The sequence below is a fragment of the Echeneis naucrates genome, chromosome 4, assembly GCF_900963305.1.
Source record: "Echeneis naucrates chromosome 4, fEcheNa1.1, whole genome shotgun sequence".
NCBI classification, from domain to species: Eukaryota; Metazoa; Chordata; class Actinopteri; order Carangiformes; family Echeneidae; genus Echeneis; species Echeneis naucrates.
In genome coordinates this window covers 20400118-20413615 of record NC_042514.1, presented here as the reverse complement: position 1 = coordinate 20413615, position 13498 = coordinate 20400118, and the positions used below count along the sequence as shown (strand labels likewise).

The window sequence follows — 13498 nt, the reverse complement described above, 5'->3', positions numbered from 1 at the left end:
AGAGAGCAGCATTAAAACAAGCCAACATGCTGAAAACCACTATAGTAACCGAGCTATCACAACAGAAAGGCAACAGGAGATTTGTCCAGATAATATACAATCGGAGTAGGGCCTCAACAGGGCTGTTGTCGCAGGTGGTGGCAGTGGACCTGCTCAGGGTGATGCTGAGAAAATAGAACATTCACTGCAGGTCTCAGGTTTGTGCTCAGTTTCTGACTTAAGATTAATAAAAGAATGAATTTCCATGGAAACTGACTAACTTTCTTGCTTGGAGGCTCAACACTGAGGCCCTCTAGTCCAGACATGAACTCGAGGTTTGTTCTGACCCAAAGTTTAGCTTTTACTGATGAGTCACTGTACCCTGAAAAGATTATCAGGTCACATGGCTAACTGACATTGAATCAGGTTTGCTGAGGTCCTTGAGGTTCTGAGGGCCTGATTGTCCCAAAGGTCCTGGATGTTCTGAAAATGTTGAATGTCCTGGAGGTTCAGAATCACAATCACAATCAAAATCAGCTTTATTGGCCAAGCATGCATGTGCCAAAATGAATTTGACTCTGGTTATGCTTTGCTCTCAATGTGCGGGTGCAAACATAGAAGCAGAAAACTAAACTGAAAGTAACATTGAATTATTAAACTGAAGATGAAAATTTTCTTCTGAGGGTGTTGTGTAGATCTTGAATCTCCTAGCAGTTCTGATGTTCTAAAGGTCTTGGAGATCCCGAGGGCCTTGATTGTCCTGGAGGTCTTGAAGGTCTGTTAGATTCTGTTATGATCCTGTTTCTACAGTGTTGAGCCCCTGCCTCCCAGGGCTCCATGGTCTCTGTTAGTAACCAGGTTTATAATAAGGCTTACATTTGGAAATATTCAGGGCCTAATCCTTAAACCTGCGTCCCTGCAGGCTCTTATAGTAGCTTTCCTGCTCAGTCTGGTTTCGAATCTCTCGGTCCAGCAGGACCAATGCTGTCTTGCGCCTCATGGCTGTCTCTCTGCGCTTAACGTCCATGTCCACCTGGGCGTGAGGTGGAGGCGGGGCCAACTCAGGACCAATGGTGGAGCATGGTGATGCAGACCGGTTAGGCCGAAAACTACTGCCGCGGGGACCAGCGTCTCCTCGGCTCAGGCTGTTCAGTGTATAAGCATCTTGGGGGTCTCCTACATCGGATGCCCCTGCCCACTCCCAGAGGTTGCTGTTACTTGTGAGGGCTGGGGTCTGAGGAGGGGGAGGGGCTTGGACAACAGGATGGTGGGGGGCGTGGGCATCCACTGTGATGATACTTGACCCGTCACGCTGGTGCTCGGTGGAAGGGCGGTAGTGTGGAGAATCAGTTGTGGAGGAGGCACCTGAGCAGGTGGAGGCCGTTTCGGAGGACTTCTCCCCGGAGGAGGAGGAGGGGAGGAGCCCCTGCTGCTTCGACATTGCGATAACCTGCATGAGTCGAGGCTGGTTGGTGGCACCGTGAGTTGACCCCTCACTACTTGTCTTCTCCCGTATGGCGAGCCACTTTGCACGGGTTAGAGCACTCTTTGGGGACACTGGTGGGGGTCCTGCTTCAGGGATTTGTGGTGGTCTAGGAGTTGCCACAGCCTTGGCAGTTCCTGGAGGTGGAGTTGGGTTGTGAGTCGACCTCCCAGACTGCACTGCAGGTTGGTAGATAGGGGCCTGTGACCCCCCTTCGTCTGTGCCCACAGAACCGCCCTCAGAGCCGTCATCACTGGCCTTGCGTTCCACCTCATCCCGGATGCTCAGGCCTCTCATCTCCATGGACTTCTGCTTCCACTCTGACACCAGCTGCTGTGACCGCATGGGGTCCACAGGGACCTGTACGGCCTTCAAGCGCCGCTGGACTGGCTGGACTGGCTGGACTGGCTGGACCAGATCCTCGGGAGGCTCACTGGTCCCCAGCACCCCATTAACATTCATGCTGGCCCTTGGAAGTGTGTTACTGAAGGTCAGCATGGTTTCCTTCCCCATGGGACTGCGAGGTGCCAGGAGCTCCACGTCTACACTTGCCCTCTTCAGGCTCCCCATCGATGTCTTCTCTCTCTGGAGTGGCCCCAGGCCCTCCAGACGGTCTATCGGGGCTGGAGCTGCCGCAATCTCATCGTTACTCTCTGAGGCAGAGGCGGGGCCCTTGTTGTAGACGGACTCATGTCCTCGCTCTGTCAGTGCTCGAAGAGGGTCTTCTTTTGGAGGTGGGGGAGGTGGAGTCGGAATGATATCATCAGATGACTTGAAGTTGGCCACCGCGTGAAATGCCTGAAAGAGGGAATTATAACTACATCAGGGTGAAGCATCGCTGACAACCGCCATTATGTTTCTTTCACAACTGAGTGGTTAAATACGGATCAACTCCATCGCTATTTTCCTGACAACAGAAAAAGAGGTGTCCATGATGACGGCTAAGGATATGACTCAGGAAAGTAAATGTGACATGAGGGGCTTGCCTCACCAGGTAAGCGGCGATGAAGGCTCCAATGAGGAAGCCCACGTAGACGTCGATGGGATGACTGCGATGCTGTGTGATCTGAGTCAGACCCGTCAACGCTGCTGCAATGGCAAACGCAAACACCAACACAGGCTTCAGCAGCTTTGTGCTATCTGAGATGGTGGAGTTAAAGTACATCTGAAGGGAAACAGAGGATGACCAGGGTCAGAGGTCAGGGTCACAGCTTGTGGTCAGGGGTCAGGCCTCATTTGCGAGGAAATGTTCATGATCTTTACATTTGTGGCTTCTCTAAGAAAGTGAGGGTCTGATCTGATGTCCGATAAATGACGGCCTCACCTCCTTCATCAGTCACACAATTAATTTGAACAAAAGTCATACTTACAGAAACATAAACTGCAGCAAAGGCAGAGAGAGTGGCATGCTGGGAAGGAAATGTCTTCCTGTAAGGACAGACAGAGACATCAATTCAGAGAGAGCAAGTGGTAGAGAAGGGGGGAGAGAGAGTATGTGTCTTGGGCTGACCTGGCAGCCATAATGGCGTGCTGATCGTGTCCAGAGCAGATGTCTTTGGTGATGTAAGGATTTTTGTCACATGACACTCCAGCTTGTGTGTAATTGGGTTTACAGACAGTGAGGAAGAACGGAGCATGGTAACCTGTTGAGAGCTGGATAATGTCAGTAACCAGTGCTGTTGCACACATCCCAAACACGTGCACACCTGGAGAAAGCGAGGGACAGAGAGCGAAGGAGAGAGAGGGAGAGAAAGAACAGATATAGAAGAATAAATGAATACAACTTTCCCACAGTTCATTTATCTGAATGAATGAGGGAAACATCTAGTCCTCCTGGGATAGAGGGAAGACTGCTGGCAGCAGGAAAGAGAGACAGGGAGAGAGTGGGTGGTGCAGATGTAGGGGGCGGCCTGTGGCCATTGCAGGCGTAGGGGACGATCTGTACCTACGAACCGGACCGTCCTCCGAAGGAAAGAGTTGAAGTTGCAGCCACCGGCGTTGATACTTCCTTCAGGTCTACGCAGCTTTAGTCTGGACTGGAGGCAGTAAATCAGACCTTCAACCACCATGATCTGGTACACAAAACAAATCCACATCAGCATGAGGATCCACTACTTACAGTCTGGGATCCAGGGCCAATAGCAACAGGAAGTTACCGAAGCGGCGGGTCCAGCGAAGGCGAGGCTGAGCAACATCAGCAGAGGGATGAGTTCGTCTCCTCCGTCTACATATGGCATGCTGAGGTCACGGTCATGGCAACGGAACCCGACCTGAGCCGGCTGGACCACGTCAGTCAACTCCAAGAAGTATAGAGACACCATGGAAGAAGCCACAATAGGCAACTATGCATGCATGCACACACGCACACGCACACGCGCGCACACACACACACACACACACAGCTGTGAGTCTTGGAAAGAAACTGAACCATGGGTGGCACTGTGCACCAATGCATCACCGTCACCTCACAGGGTTTGTGTTCGAACCCATGCCTGAGGACTTCCGGTGTGAACGGGAGCTCCACCCACAGTAGGAGATCAGGCGAATAGGTGGCTGTGCATGACTTGTTGGTAGCAGTGTGTGTGTGTGTGTGTGTGTCACCTTCTTTGTAGGGCTCTGTGTGTTATAGTGTTATAGTGTGTGGGTGTCCTCTCACCTCTACGAAATAAAAACATGGCAGCAGGGTCAAACTGTCCTTTGGCGGTTTCTTCTTCATCTTTTCTGATGTCATCATCATCATCCTGATCCCTGTAGGTCTACAGCAGGTCTAGATCCAGGTTTGGGGTCTGGATCAATTTAACAGTAAAACATGGATGGAAAACATCTGGAGGGTTTGGGAAAAAAAAAAACAACTGTCACATCTCGTTCTTGCTGCATTTGTGGGGATGCGTTTGAATAATACAGTCCACCAATTTACACCTGGACAGACACACACAGTTGAAACTGCAGTCATCATCCAGCACACACAGAAACACACACACGTTGCAGCTCGGTTCACTCCTGGTAATGTCCCGCAATCTGTCGAACGGCAGCGTTGCAGGTCTGGTGGAGGGCAAACACAGACACACGAAGACACACAGAGACAGACGCAAACACACGCGCGCGCGCACACACCTTAGACTAGAGCCGCTTTGATTCGAGTCACGTTCCCGCTCCAGCTGCAGACCCAGACCCGCCAGCACTGGACAAGGTGTGTCCCAGTCTGAAGGCTGGTCCCGGTTCTATTTTCTCTGAAATCACGACGGAACGTCCTTTTCCTGCCAGAGGTCTGCTGCATGGAGGGGTAGTGAAGAATACCGGGCTAAAAGAACAGAGAGAGGGAGGGGAGGGGTAGAGAGAGGGAGAGAGGGAGAGAGGGAGAGAGAGAGAGAGAGAGAGAGAGAGAGAGAGAGAGAGGGAGAGACCGAGATCAAGGGGGAGACAGGAGGGAGAGAGAAGAGAGTAATGGGGGAGGGCTGGTGGGCTCATCAGACGCAAAAAATAACAGCATTATTTAGTTTGTGCAGAGTTTTATTAGAAAATTAAATTAATTTACAGACAGAGACCTAAATGGTCACATGATCAGGATCAGGTGAAGTCACATGATCAACTTCATGAGAGGGGGGAATGGGGGATCCTCCTCCACAGGCCCCCACACAGGCAGTTCTTGATCCAGCGCTGCTCCCACTGTTTCATGGCATTGGTTTTATTAGGAGAACGGAGCATTGTCACACAACCACACCTGGACGAGTGGATGGATGGATAGAGGACACACACACGGTGAGAGAGAGATTTAAGTGGAGGTGAAACCGACACAATAACTGTTCAGCTATCAGGTGATCATTATGGCGACTTTAAGGCCAGGTAATTAAGGCATAACAACCACAACAAGAACAGTTTCTGATCAAAGGCCTCACCACCCCCTTCCCCCATGCCTGAGATACCAACAGGTCACTTATCCTGACCTCTGGATCATGATGGAAGCATCAGTTCCTGCGGACTCACCTGGTGCAGGCTTTGCTGTCCTCAGTGGGACAGACCCCCATGTGGACACAGCGCAGGTTGTCCATCTTCTGACAGCCAGGACTCCTAACCCCCCGACACACACACACACACACACACACACACACACACACACACACACACACACACACACACACACACACACACACACACACACACACACACACACACACACACACACACACACACACACACACACACACACACACACACACACACACACACACACACAATTAAGTTGACATAAGATCAGGACAGGGTGGTCGATGAGTCCAGGTCCTGGTCCAGGAGCGTGTTACCTGGTGAAGACCTCCAGAGTGCTGGTTCCTCCTCCAGGCAGAGATGAAGCTTTTCCAAACTGCAGCCTGAGTGGGTGTTTCCCCTGTAGCCTGACTATGACGCCATCGTTAACGGGGAGCCAGTCCAGACTGGGAACTAGCAGCTGACTTGGCAGGAGGCAGCACTCATCAATCAGACTCTCATCTGGGTCCTGGGGGGGACCATCATCCCGGGCTGGGGACAGAGCAAGACCACTTCAAATCCTAACAGTATCCAACAGGCTGCAGACTACAGACCAGATTTGACCAGACAAGCCCAGACTGTGTCTGATCAAAGCAGACCATTACTTCAGAATTAACACACTGCAACTCAGACTTCAACAGACTACAGATCAGTCTAGACTAGACCAAGTTAAACCAGATCAGTTAGGATTCTAACAGGGCAACACCTGACTAAGGGGGTCACTTCCTGGTTCAAAGTATCTCTGACTGGGTGATAATGCTGAGAGGAAAGTCTTTGGTTACTTTTGGATCTTGTTCATGTTGCAGAGCAAAGAGACAGGAAGACAGGAAGTCTTAGATCCTCACTTAGAAACATGAGCTGGACTTAAGTCCCTGAGCAGCAACTGATCCTGTCATGTTGAAGTGTGAGAGCTGTTGAACCTCTACAGACCCTGATCAAGGCTTATCTGAGACATGGACTAGGGTCTGTAAAGGATTAGTTCTTTGACAGGTCATGTTCGTACAGCAGAGCCAGAGCTTGGTAAGGAGCCTAAACAGTAGCTGCATGCTGTCCTGGTTGTCTGACGTGGCAGTGAAGGTGGGCAGACATCCGGGCTTGAGCAGACCCCAAATCCGGATCATAACCAACATCTCCCTCAGCATGCCCAGAGAGGCCCCATCCCTCATGAAGCCAAACCCGGGTCGGACCATGGAGCCCTGCAGGATGAGACCATGGCAGACTGACAGGGTTAGAGGTTTATCACAGCTTCAGATGGTTTGTGAGATTTTGCATGCACTAAAAAGTCTCTGCATCACAATGACTTCATTTCCTTGTGAGGGATGAGGTCAGGTAATCTGTAGCTCACCTGGTTGGGCAGGTTGGCCAAAAGGTAAAGGACAAAGTCTCCCACCCACTGGATGAGCTGCTGCAGGGACTGAAGTGGGGGGCCATCCAGCACAAACTCCTCTGTCTTCAGATTGATCATCACCTTATCAATATCTGAGAATTCAAACAGGAATCAATAACTGATCAATACCTGGTATCTTCCCGGTGTTCCAGGTTCTCACCTGTGTCTGTGTTTTTGGCACAGATCTCAGTCAGACGGTCCCCAGGACTCTTGTCCGGTGTGTTGAGCACATGTGGGCGCAGCAAAGACTTTAGGGTGGAGCTAATTGCCATCAGTAGAAGTTTGGCATGGAAGTCACAGGCTCGAGCTGCTGTTGCTGTGGAGAGTTTACACAGGGATGCCTTTACCGCCACAATACGAGTCGCCAGAACCTGAAACACAGCAAAATGCTCTAAGAAGCCAGGCAGCCAAGCTGAGGCATTATGGAAAGTATAATTTATTCCTGTTAAGTCTCAAAGACAATGGAGTAAGGTTGACCTCTCCCCCTGCATTCCTGCCCCCCCCCCCCCGCCCAACCTGAACTCTGAGCCCCAAGTGTACTAGCACTTTCTCACATGACGCTTTGCTGACCTGCTGTAGTGCCTGATTCTGTCTCATGTACTCCTCGTGCAGTTTCTCCACCAGGTTATGGACCATGGTTGGCTGGACGTGCAGCAGGACATCCCACCAGTCATAGCCAGTCACCATGCAGTATTCGAGCAGAAACAACAGGTGGCGTAGTGTTGTGTTCATCTCCAGCACCTGACCCATGGAGGGCGACACCCGCAGCATGTGGAGCTGATGAAAGAGCAACACAGGTTCTGAACTAGTGGTACTAAACTCCGTTCATTTTATGGACTCTGGTTAATTTGAATCACTCACCAAAAAAAAGAAAAGAAAACCAAAAAAAAAAAAAAAAAAAACCCAAACCAACAAACAAACAACTGTCACTGTGGATATTATTAAGGTTCCACGTATGCATTATTAGATTATTATTAAAAACATAGTATAATACAGTTACAGTTCTGCTTACAATAAAGCATGTTGCATTACTAGTCTATACCACCACTACTGATAAAAAAAATTAAAATAAAAAATAACAACAACAATAATAATAATAAAAATAATAATCAAAAAAATAAAATCATCATTGTAGCATGTGCATAATATATATCAGCCAAATAATGACCACCAGTACGTTTAGTCACTTGTTTATTGCGCTGGAGTGAAGTCAATTAAGCGAATCATCTGAGTCTGCGGTGTTTATGGTGAGTCTGGTGTCTTGCCTTGTGTATTAAGCGTCAGAAGTTAACATGAGAGATGCTATCTGTTTTCCTAGCTGCTGTGCAGCACCAACCAGTCCACAGAACTCCCACAACATGAGATCCTCAGAACCACGGGGGGCACTGTGTCTCCTGTGTCTCAAAGAAGAGACTTTGATGTGGACTTGGAGGCGGCTCAAGCCTTCAGGGTCAACATGGGTCCAGGTCTGGGCTGTGTAGATAAGAGGTGTGTCCTCACCTTTCCGTGGTTGTCGACTCCAGCCAGAGCCAACGAAGTCCAGGAGAACTGCAGTGCCTTAAAGTGGAGGGCGGGGCCTCCAGTCCTCTGACGTTTGATGGCAGACTCGTCTCCCGGTCTCTGAACAGAAGTGGAGGATGAGGAGCCGTAGAAAACCCCCATGGTATGGAGGGACAAACGGTGGAGAATCTGAATGCTGCCATCGTGAAATGCCAGAGCCAGACCTGCAAACATGGGATGAGATGAGTCAGGTGACCTTCACTTTGTGACCCAAGGATTCAGGTAACAAGCAGCAACTCAGGTTGGGGAGGTTGGTAAAGCTCCTCACCGAGTCCTGGGCAGAACTTGGTATCTGATGCCACCTTCAGGTCAGTGTTGGAGATGGAGATGGGCAGTTTGGGCAGAGCCACTGCTGAGACTCGCTCCAAGTCGTTGGTTGTGGTCAGAATCCTCCACTTCAGGATAGTGGGCTGCTTCTCACCCACTGCACACATACACACAGACAGACAGACAGACAGAGTCAGGCCAGGAGTCCTGGATAACGAAGCCCTTCCACATCTGCTCAACTAAGTCTAGAGTCTAGACTCTAGACAGACCAGTTTGAGTCAGTTTCTCACCAACTGGGGAGCGGTGCTGGAATATGTTGTTGACAGGAAGTCCTTCCTTCCTCAGAGACCAACACTCCACAATGCTGCCGCTCTGATTGGATGCACACAAGAGAACCTGCAGAACAATCAAGGCCTGAGCAGCTGAGGGTACACTGGGTGTGCTGGGTATACTGGATATGCTGGATATAATGGTTACCTGCTCAGAGTTCTCCCTGGTGAGGAACTTGAGGTGGGTCACAGACAGGTACTTCTCTCTCCTCAGGGGGTCAGTGGTGCAGCGCAAGAACAGTGACGGCAACAGCTCTGTGTCGATGCGACACTTCTCGCTCACCACACTCACCACCACCTGAACGTGAGAAACTACCTTTAGTTTACTGAACTGGAACAGGCTGGTGTTCCCCTGATGATATGTAGTCTTACATTCTGCTTCTGACCTTGTAAAACTGGACAGGAGATGAGCTGCTGCCATCGGTTGCTGCCACCACAATGTTCCCTCCTCCGGTGAAAGCAATATCAGCCAGCGCCACCCGTCCTCTCAAGCGACACAGACTCTCACTGGCTGTCAACAGAGCGCCACCCGGCTTCAGCAGTGACACTGTGACCAAACCGCTCACTGTCACTGCCAGCCAGCCCTCCATTGGCTTCCCACCAAATAGTGTTAGAGATGGAGAGAACTTCACCCGGGAGAACTTCTCACCGAAGTTTGTAGAGCCTGACTGAAGCAGAAGGGGACAGACGCATGTGATTACTGAGGGTTCAACATCCTGTTATCTCACATGTCCTTACGACCTTCTCCCCAACAGCCTGATGATATATGTTGTGTATGACACGTGTTTCCATATTTGATCTGTGGCAGTGGGGATTACCATCTCAACGTGCAAAGCCAGTTTGACTCCATTATGAAGCCAACTCAGAGCGACAATGGGGTCTCCATCCAGAGAACTGGATAGGACGCTTTCCCAGCTGTTGACCAGGTGCTCTGACATCGACCAGCATTTAATCTGACCGTCCCCATCTGCAGACAGCAGCCTCGAACCTCAACAGACAAACACACACAACCATCAAGCACATGTGTGACATGTTCTGTGAATACTGAACAGTACAAATCTTACCTGACTGGTCCCACTCCAGACATGAGATGACCTCAGTGTGTCCGGAGTTGATGGAGAAAACATCCCAGGGGTGTTCAGTGTCAATAATGTGAATCATGTGGCTGACATCTACATATAACATACAAACACACACACACACACACACACACAGTTAATTCTTAACTACTAAATGTTTGGCAATCAACATGTGTCCTGTGTGTGTGTATTTGTGTGGGCCTGTCAAACCTTTGTCATCATCGTCACTCTTCAGGTCGGTGGTGAAGGCCACCAGATTCCTACAGGACCAGGAGCAGACCAGAGGGATGGAGGGACAGTGTGTGCTCTTTGGACGCTTCTCCCACTCACAGACATAAGCCAACTCCATGATTCAACCACAGAAGAAGCTGGAGGATGAGAATGAGAACAGGGCGTGCTGATGCCCCCCTCAAGACTGAAACAACTAATTACAGTGCAGCCTAAACCATCGTTAAAAACATCACCCCCCTGCCTGGTCTGAACTCGATCTCTGACCTTCATCATGTTGAACAAAACAGCTCATTTTCTGCGAACTCGCTCTGGAAATCTCTGATGGCTCTCTTTCTTTCTGTTTGAAGCTCTGAGCTGACATACAGGGCCAGCAGAGTAGCACAGCAGAGTCACTTCAGCCTGGTCAGAGATGCTCCTCTGTAGTTTATGGTTAGCACTGAAGCTGCTAAAGTAAGCTTACCTGAATTTGAATCAGCTTCTCTTACGCTGAAAGAAACCACGATGAACCAGTTGTTGATCAACGATAAATCGACCGGTAATAAACCTGTGGGATCTCTTCATGGGATATTTACCGAAACAATGAAACGAACTCATTTAGGTCCACCGGAGTAAGGAGGACCCAGGTCGTAAGGCTGCCTCTGTAGGTGCCTGTTGGCAAATATGTTTAAGGCTAATTTGGCAGCGGATGAGGGGTTATGAGGCAGCGTGGTGAACTCTCTGCTGTCTCAAACCCACTTCATAAAACATCTTTCCTTCATACACTTGTGTGTACGCACTAAACTGTGGTTTGTGTTTATGAGAGGGCGCCTTGGGCAGCCGCTTGCTCCTTAAGGTCTTTTCCCTTGAATGAGTCTCCTCGGCTCATCTAAACCAGAGGTGTCCAAAGCCGGTCCTGGAGGGCCACTGTCCTGCATGTTTTAGATATTTCCTGCTCCAACACACCTTATTCAAATGAGTGTCTCCAGATCAGACCTCAGCAGAGCTTGATGACGAGCTGATCGTTTGAATCGGGTGTGTTGGAGCAGGGTGACATCTAAAACCTGCAGGACAGTGGCCCTCCAGGACCGGATTTGGACACCTCTGATGTAAACAAACGTCAAGATTTTTTAAAACATTTTTCCTCATTTTTATAGAGAATAATCATAATTATTTCTTTTTAGTGTTAATTGCATTTTCATGTAAGTTATATTCAACTGAACATTTAATGATTAGTTGTTTTAAAAACAGAATTAAGAAAAACCCACATGACCCTGTTCAGATGGTATTTCTGCGGAATATCTGAAAAATGCTACCTTGAAGTTATCTACTCTTCTGGCTGTCACCTTCACTGTTTTTATGATCCATGGTTTACTACCAGATTCAATGCTGTCTGTGTTGCTTGTTCCACTTATGAAGGACAAGGCTGGTAAAGTTGGGAGAATGGATAATTATAGGCCCATAGTCTTAGCCAGTGTTCTGTCTAAAACCATGGAAAGGATCCTGATGGATCTAATATCTGAAAGTGTTTCATTTTCTGACAATCAGTTTGCATTTAAACCAAAACATGGCACTGATTTATGTATCAATGCGCTTAAAGAAATGGTAAACTACAACTACAGAGAGAAAAATTCATCTGCCCTTGTGTTTTATAGAAGCCTCCAAAGCTTTTGATTGTGTAAACCAAAAAAATCTCTTAATCAAACTGAAGCAAAGAGGAGTCTGGGTACATTGTGAGGGTTCTGGCTTATTGGTATGCTCATCAGACTATGCGGGTTAAATGGGGAAATAAGATCTCATCTTCATTTGAAGTTTGCAATGGTGTCCAACAGGGTGGAATTTTATCCCCAGTTTTGTTTAACTTACATATGGATGATTTAACTGAGATTGAGAGGCTGTAACACTGGTTGGCTTGGTTCTTATGTACGCAGATGATCTGGTGATACTTAGCCCAACTAGTGCTGGTCTACAGCAGCTTCTTGATATCTGTACTGAATATGATGTGCAATATGACATAAAAAAACAATCCCTGTAAGAGTGCTGTGTTAATATGCAGAACATAAATGGACAAATGTTTAAAATTTCCTATTTTTAAGTTATCAGATGTGAATCTTGAGGTTTTTGATACATTTAAAAACCTTGGGCACATTATTATGGAACAGTTGACAGATGATGATATTTACAGACAATGCCGTAATTTTATGCACACCATTGCATGCAAATTCCTCGCGTTCTATCAATGTAAAAGTGACTTTGTTTCGAGCATATTGCACACCACTGTACACAGCACAGCTTTGCTCATGTTATAAAAAGCAAACTTACAAAGACTGCAAGTTGCATAAAATGGTGCAATGAGGATTTTACTTAAAGTACCAAGAGGTGTTAGTGCAAGTTCAATATTTGTCACTGCAGGCATGAGCACTTTTAAAGCTCTGTTAAGAACTCTTATATATATATTTATGCAACAGCTGGATGAATCTGCAATCATAGGGGCACTCTCTAAACCCACTATGAGCTGTTTCTGTTATTCATCCAAACTCAGGATGCATTGGCTGAAATGCCTATATGTGAACTGTTCCTGAATGTATATCTCATACATATTTATTTATTTTTGTTTCTATAGTGTATGTTTTTATGGACCAGGGTCCATCAATAAAGATTGATTGACTGATTGACACCCGGCATCTTTTTTATTCTTAGGTCAGACAATCACAACTTGTGATGGCAAACTTGATTTCTTTCATTGATTCGAGCTTATATGAGTCACTCACCCACGTGAATCGGTCATTTGAGTCACTGAGCCAGTGCGCCACCAGTTCCACGCAGTCCCAGTGCCCACTAATTTCACCCCATACATTTACTATTTATTAGCCCTTTCTTCCCTACATAAAACTTTAACATATTATCTAAATGTTTGCTCTTATCTCTAATAACTCCAATTTTTATCCACTTGTGTGCTGAAAGGGCAGAACTCAAGAGAGAATACTGTGGCAGTGTACTTTATAATTAGGCAGGATTTTTTTTTTTTTTTCGCTTACTAATTTCCAAAACAAGACAAACATAATGTGCTGTTTAAATTTGAGTATCTGTATGTGTGAGTGGATGTGTGTGTGTGTGCTTGTGTGTGTATGTGTGTGCGTGGAAGGTGATGTGACCCTGGTGGGGGATATTGCCTTGTTGTTAT

The 13498-nt window shown here is 47.8% G+C and overlaps 2 protein-coding genes across 4 annotated transcripts; both read right to left on the bottom strand.

Annotated features, from left to right (window-relative positions):
* Positions 1 to 874: 874 nt before the first annotated feature.
* Positions 875 to 4202, bottom strand: plppr3b (phospholipid phosphatase related 3b). Its single transcript, XM_029500746.1, has 7 exons — positions 4119 to 4202; positions 3619 to 3804; positions 3408 to 3534; positions 2973 to 3168; positions 2833 to 2890; positions 2454 to 2627; positions 875 to 2260 (listed from the first exon to the last, which is right to left on the bottom strand). The coding sequence occupies exons 1-7, from the start codon at positions 4200 to 4202 to the stop codon at positions 875 to 877; spliced, it is 2211 nt and encodes a 736-aa protein (XP_029356606.1).
* A 758-nt stretch (positions 4203 to 4960) lies between these two features.
* med16 (mediator complex subunit 16) lies at positions 4961 to 10937 on the bottom strand. 3 transcript variants are annotated; one of them, XM_029500364.1, is made up of 16 exons: positions 10799 to 10937; positions 10318 to 10475; positions 10093 to 10200; positions 9847 to 10016; positions 9415 to 9696; positions 9177 to 9326; positions 8990 to 9095; positions 8701 to 8856; positions 8373 to 8596; positions 7443 to 7649; positions 7033 to 7243; positions 6831 to 6964; positions 6489 to 6681; positions 5764 to 5977; positions 5447 to 5530; positions 4961 to 5183 (listed from the first exon to the last, which is right to left on the bottom strand). In XM_029500364.1, exons 2-16 carry the CDS (start codon positions 10454 to 10456, stop codon positions 5054 to 5056), a joined length of 2508 nt encoding a protein of 835 aa, XP_029356224.1. In that variant the 5' UTR covers positions 10457 to 10475; positions 10799 to 10937; the 3' UTR covers positions 4961 to 5053. The 3 variants fall into 3 exon arrangements, with proteins under 3 accessions (XP_029356224.1, XP_029356225.1, XP_029356226.1); XM_029500365.1 differs by having other exon boundaries at positions 5447 to 5527; XM_029500366.1 differs by lacking the exons at positions 10093 to 10200; positions 10318 to 10475; positions 10799 to 10937 and having other exon boundaries at positions 9415 to 9692; positions 9847 to 9970.
* Positions 10938 to 13498: the final 2561 nt, after the last annotated feature.

What these genes read in the sequence shown, in the direction of transcription:
- plppr3b (XM_029500746.1), bottom strand. Translation starts at nt 4,202, where the DNA reads ATGATGATGATGACATCAGAAAAGATGAAGAAGAAACCGCCAAAGGAC. An exon ending in CATGTTTTTATTTCGTAGAG is followed by an intron (nt 3,805 to 4,118) that starts GTGAGAGGACAC and finishes ATGCATGCATAG; the next exon opens with TTGCCTATTGTGGCTTCTTC. An exon ending in CACGCCATTATGGCTGCCAG is followed by an intron (nt 2,891 to 2,972) that starts GTCAGCCCAAGA and finishes CTGTCCTTACAG; the next exon opens with GAAGACATTTCCTTCCCAGC.
- med16 (XM_029500364.1), bottom strand. Translation starts at nt 10,456, where the DNA reads ATGGAGTTGGCTTATGTCTGTGAGTGGGAGAAGCGTCCAAAGAGCACA. An exon ending in CCAGGGAGAACTCTGAGCAG is followed by an intron (nt 9,096 to 9,176) that starts GTAACCATTATA and finishes ATTGTTCTGCAG; the next exon opens with GTTCTCTTGTGTGCATCCAA. An exon ending in ACTCTGGAGGTCTTCACCAG is followed by an intron (nt 5,531 to 5,763) that starts GTAACACGCTCC and finishes TCGGGGGGTTAG; the next exon opens with GAGTCCTGGCTGTCAGAAGA.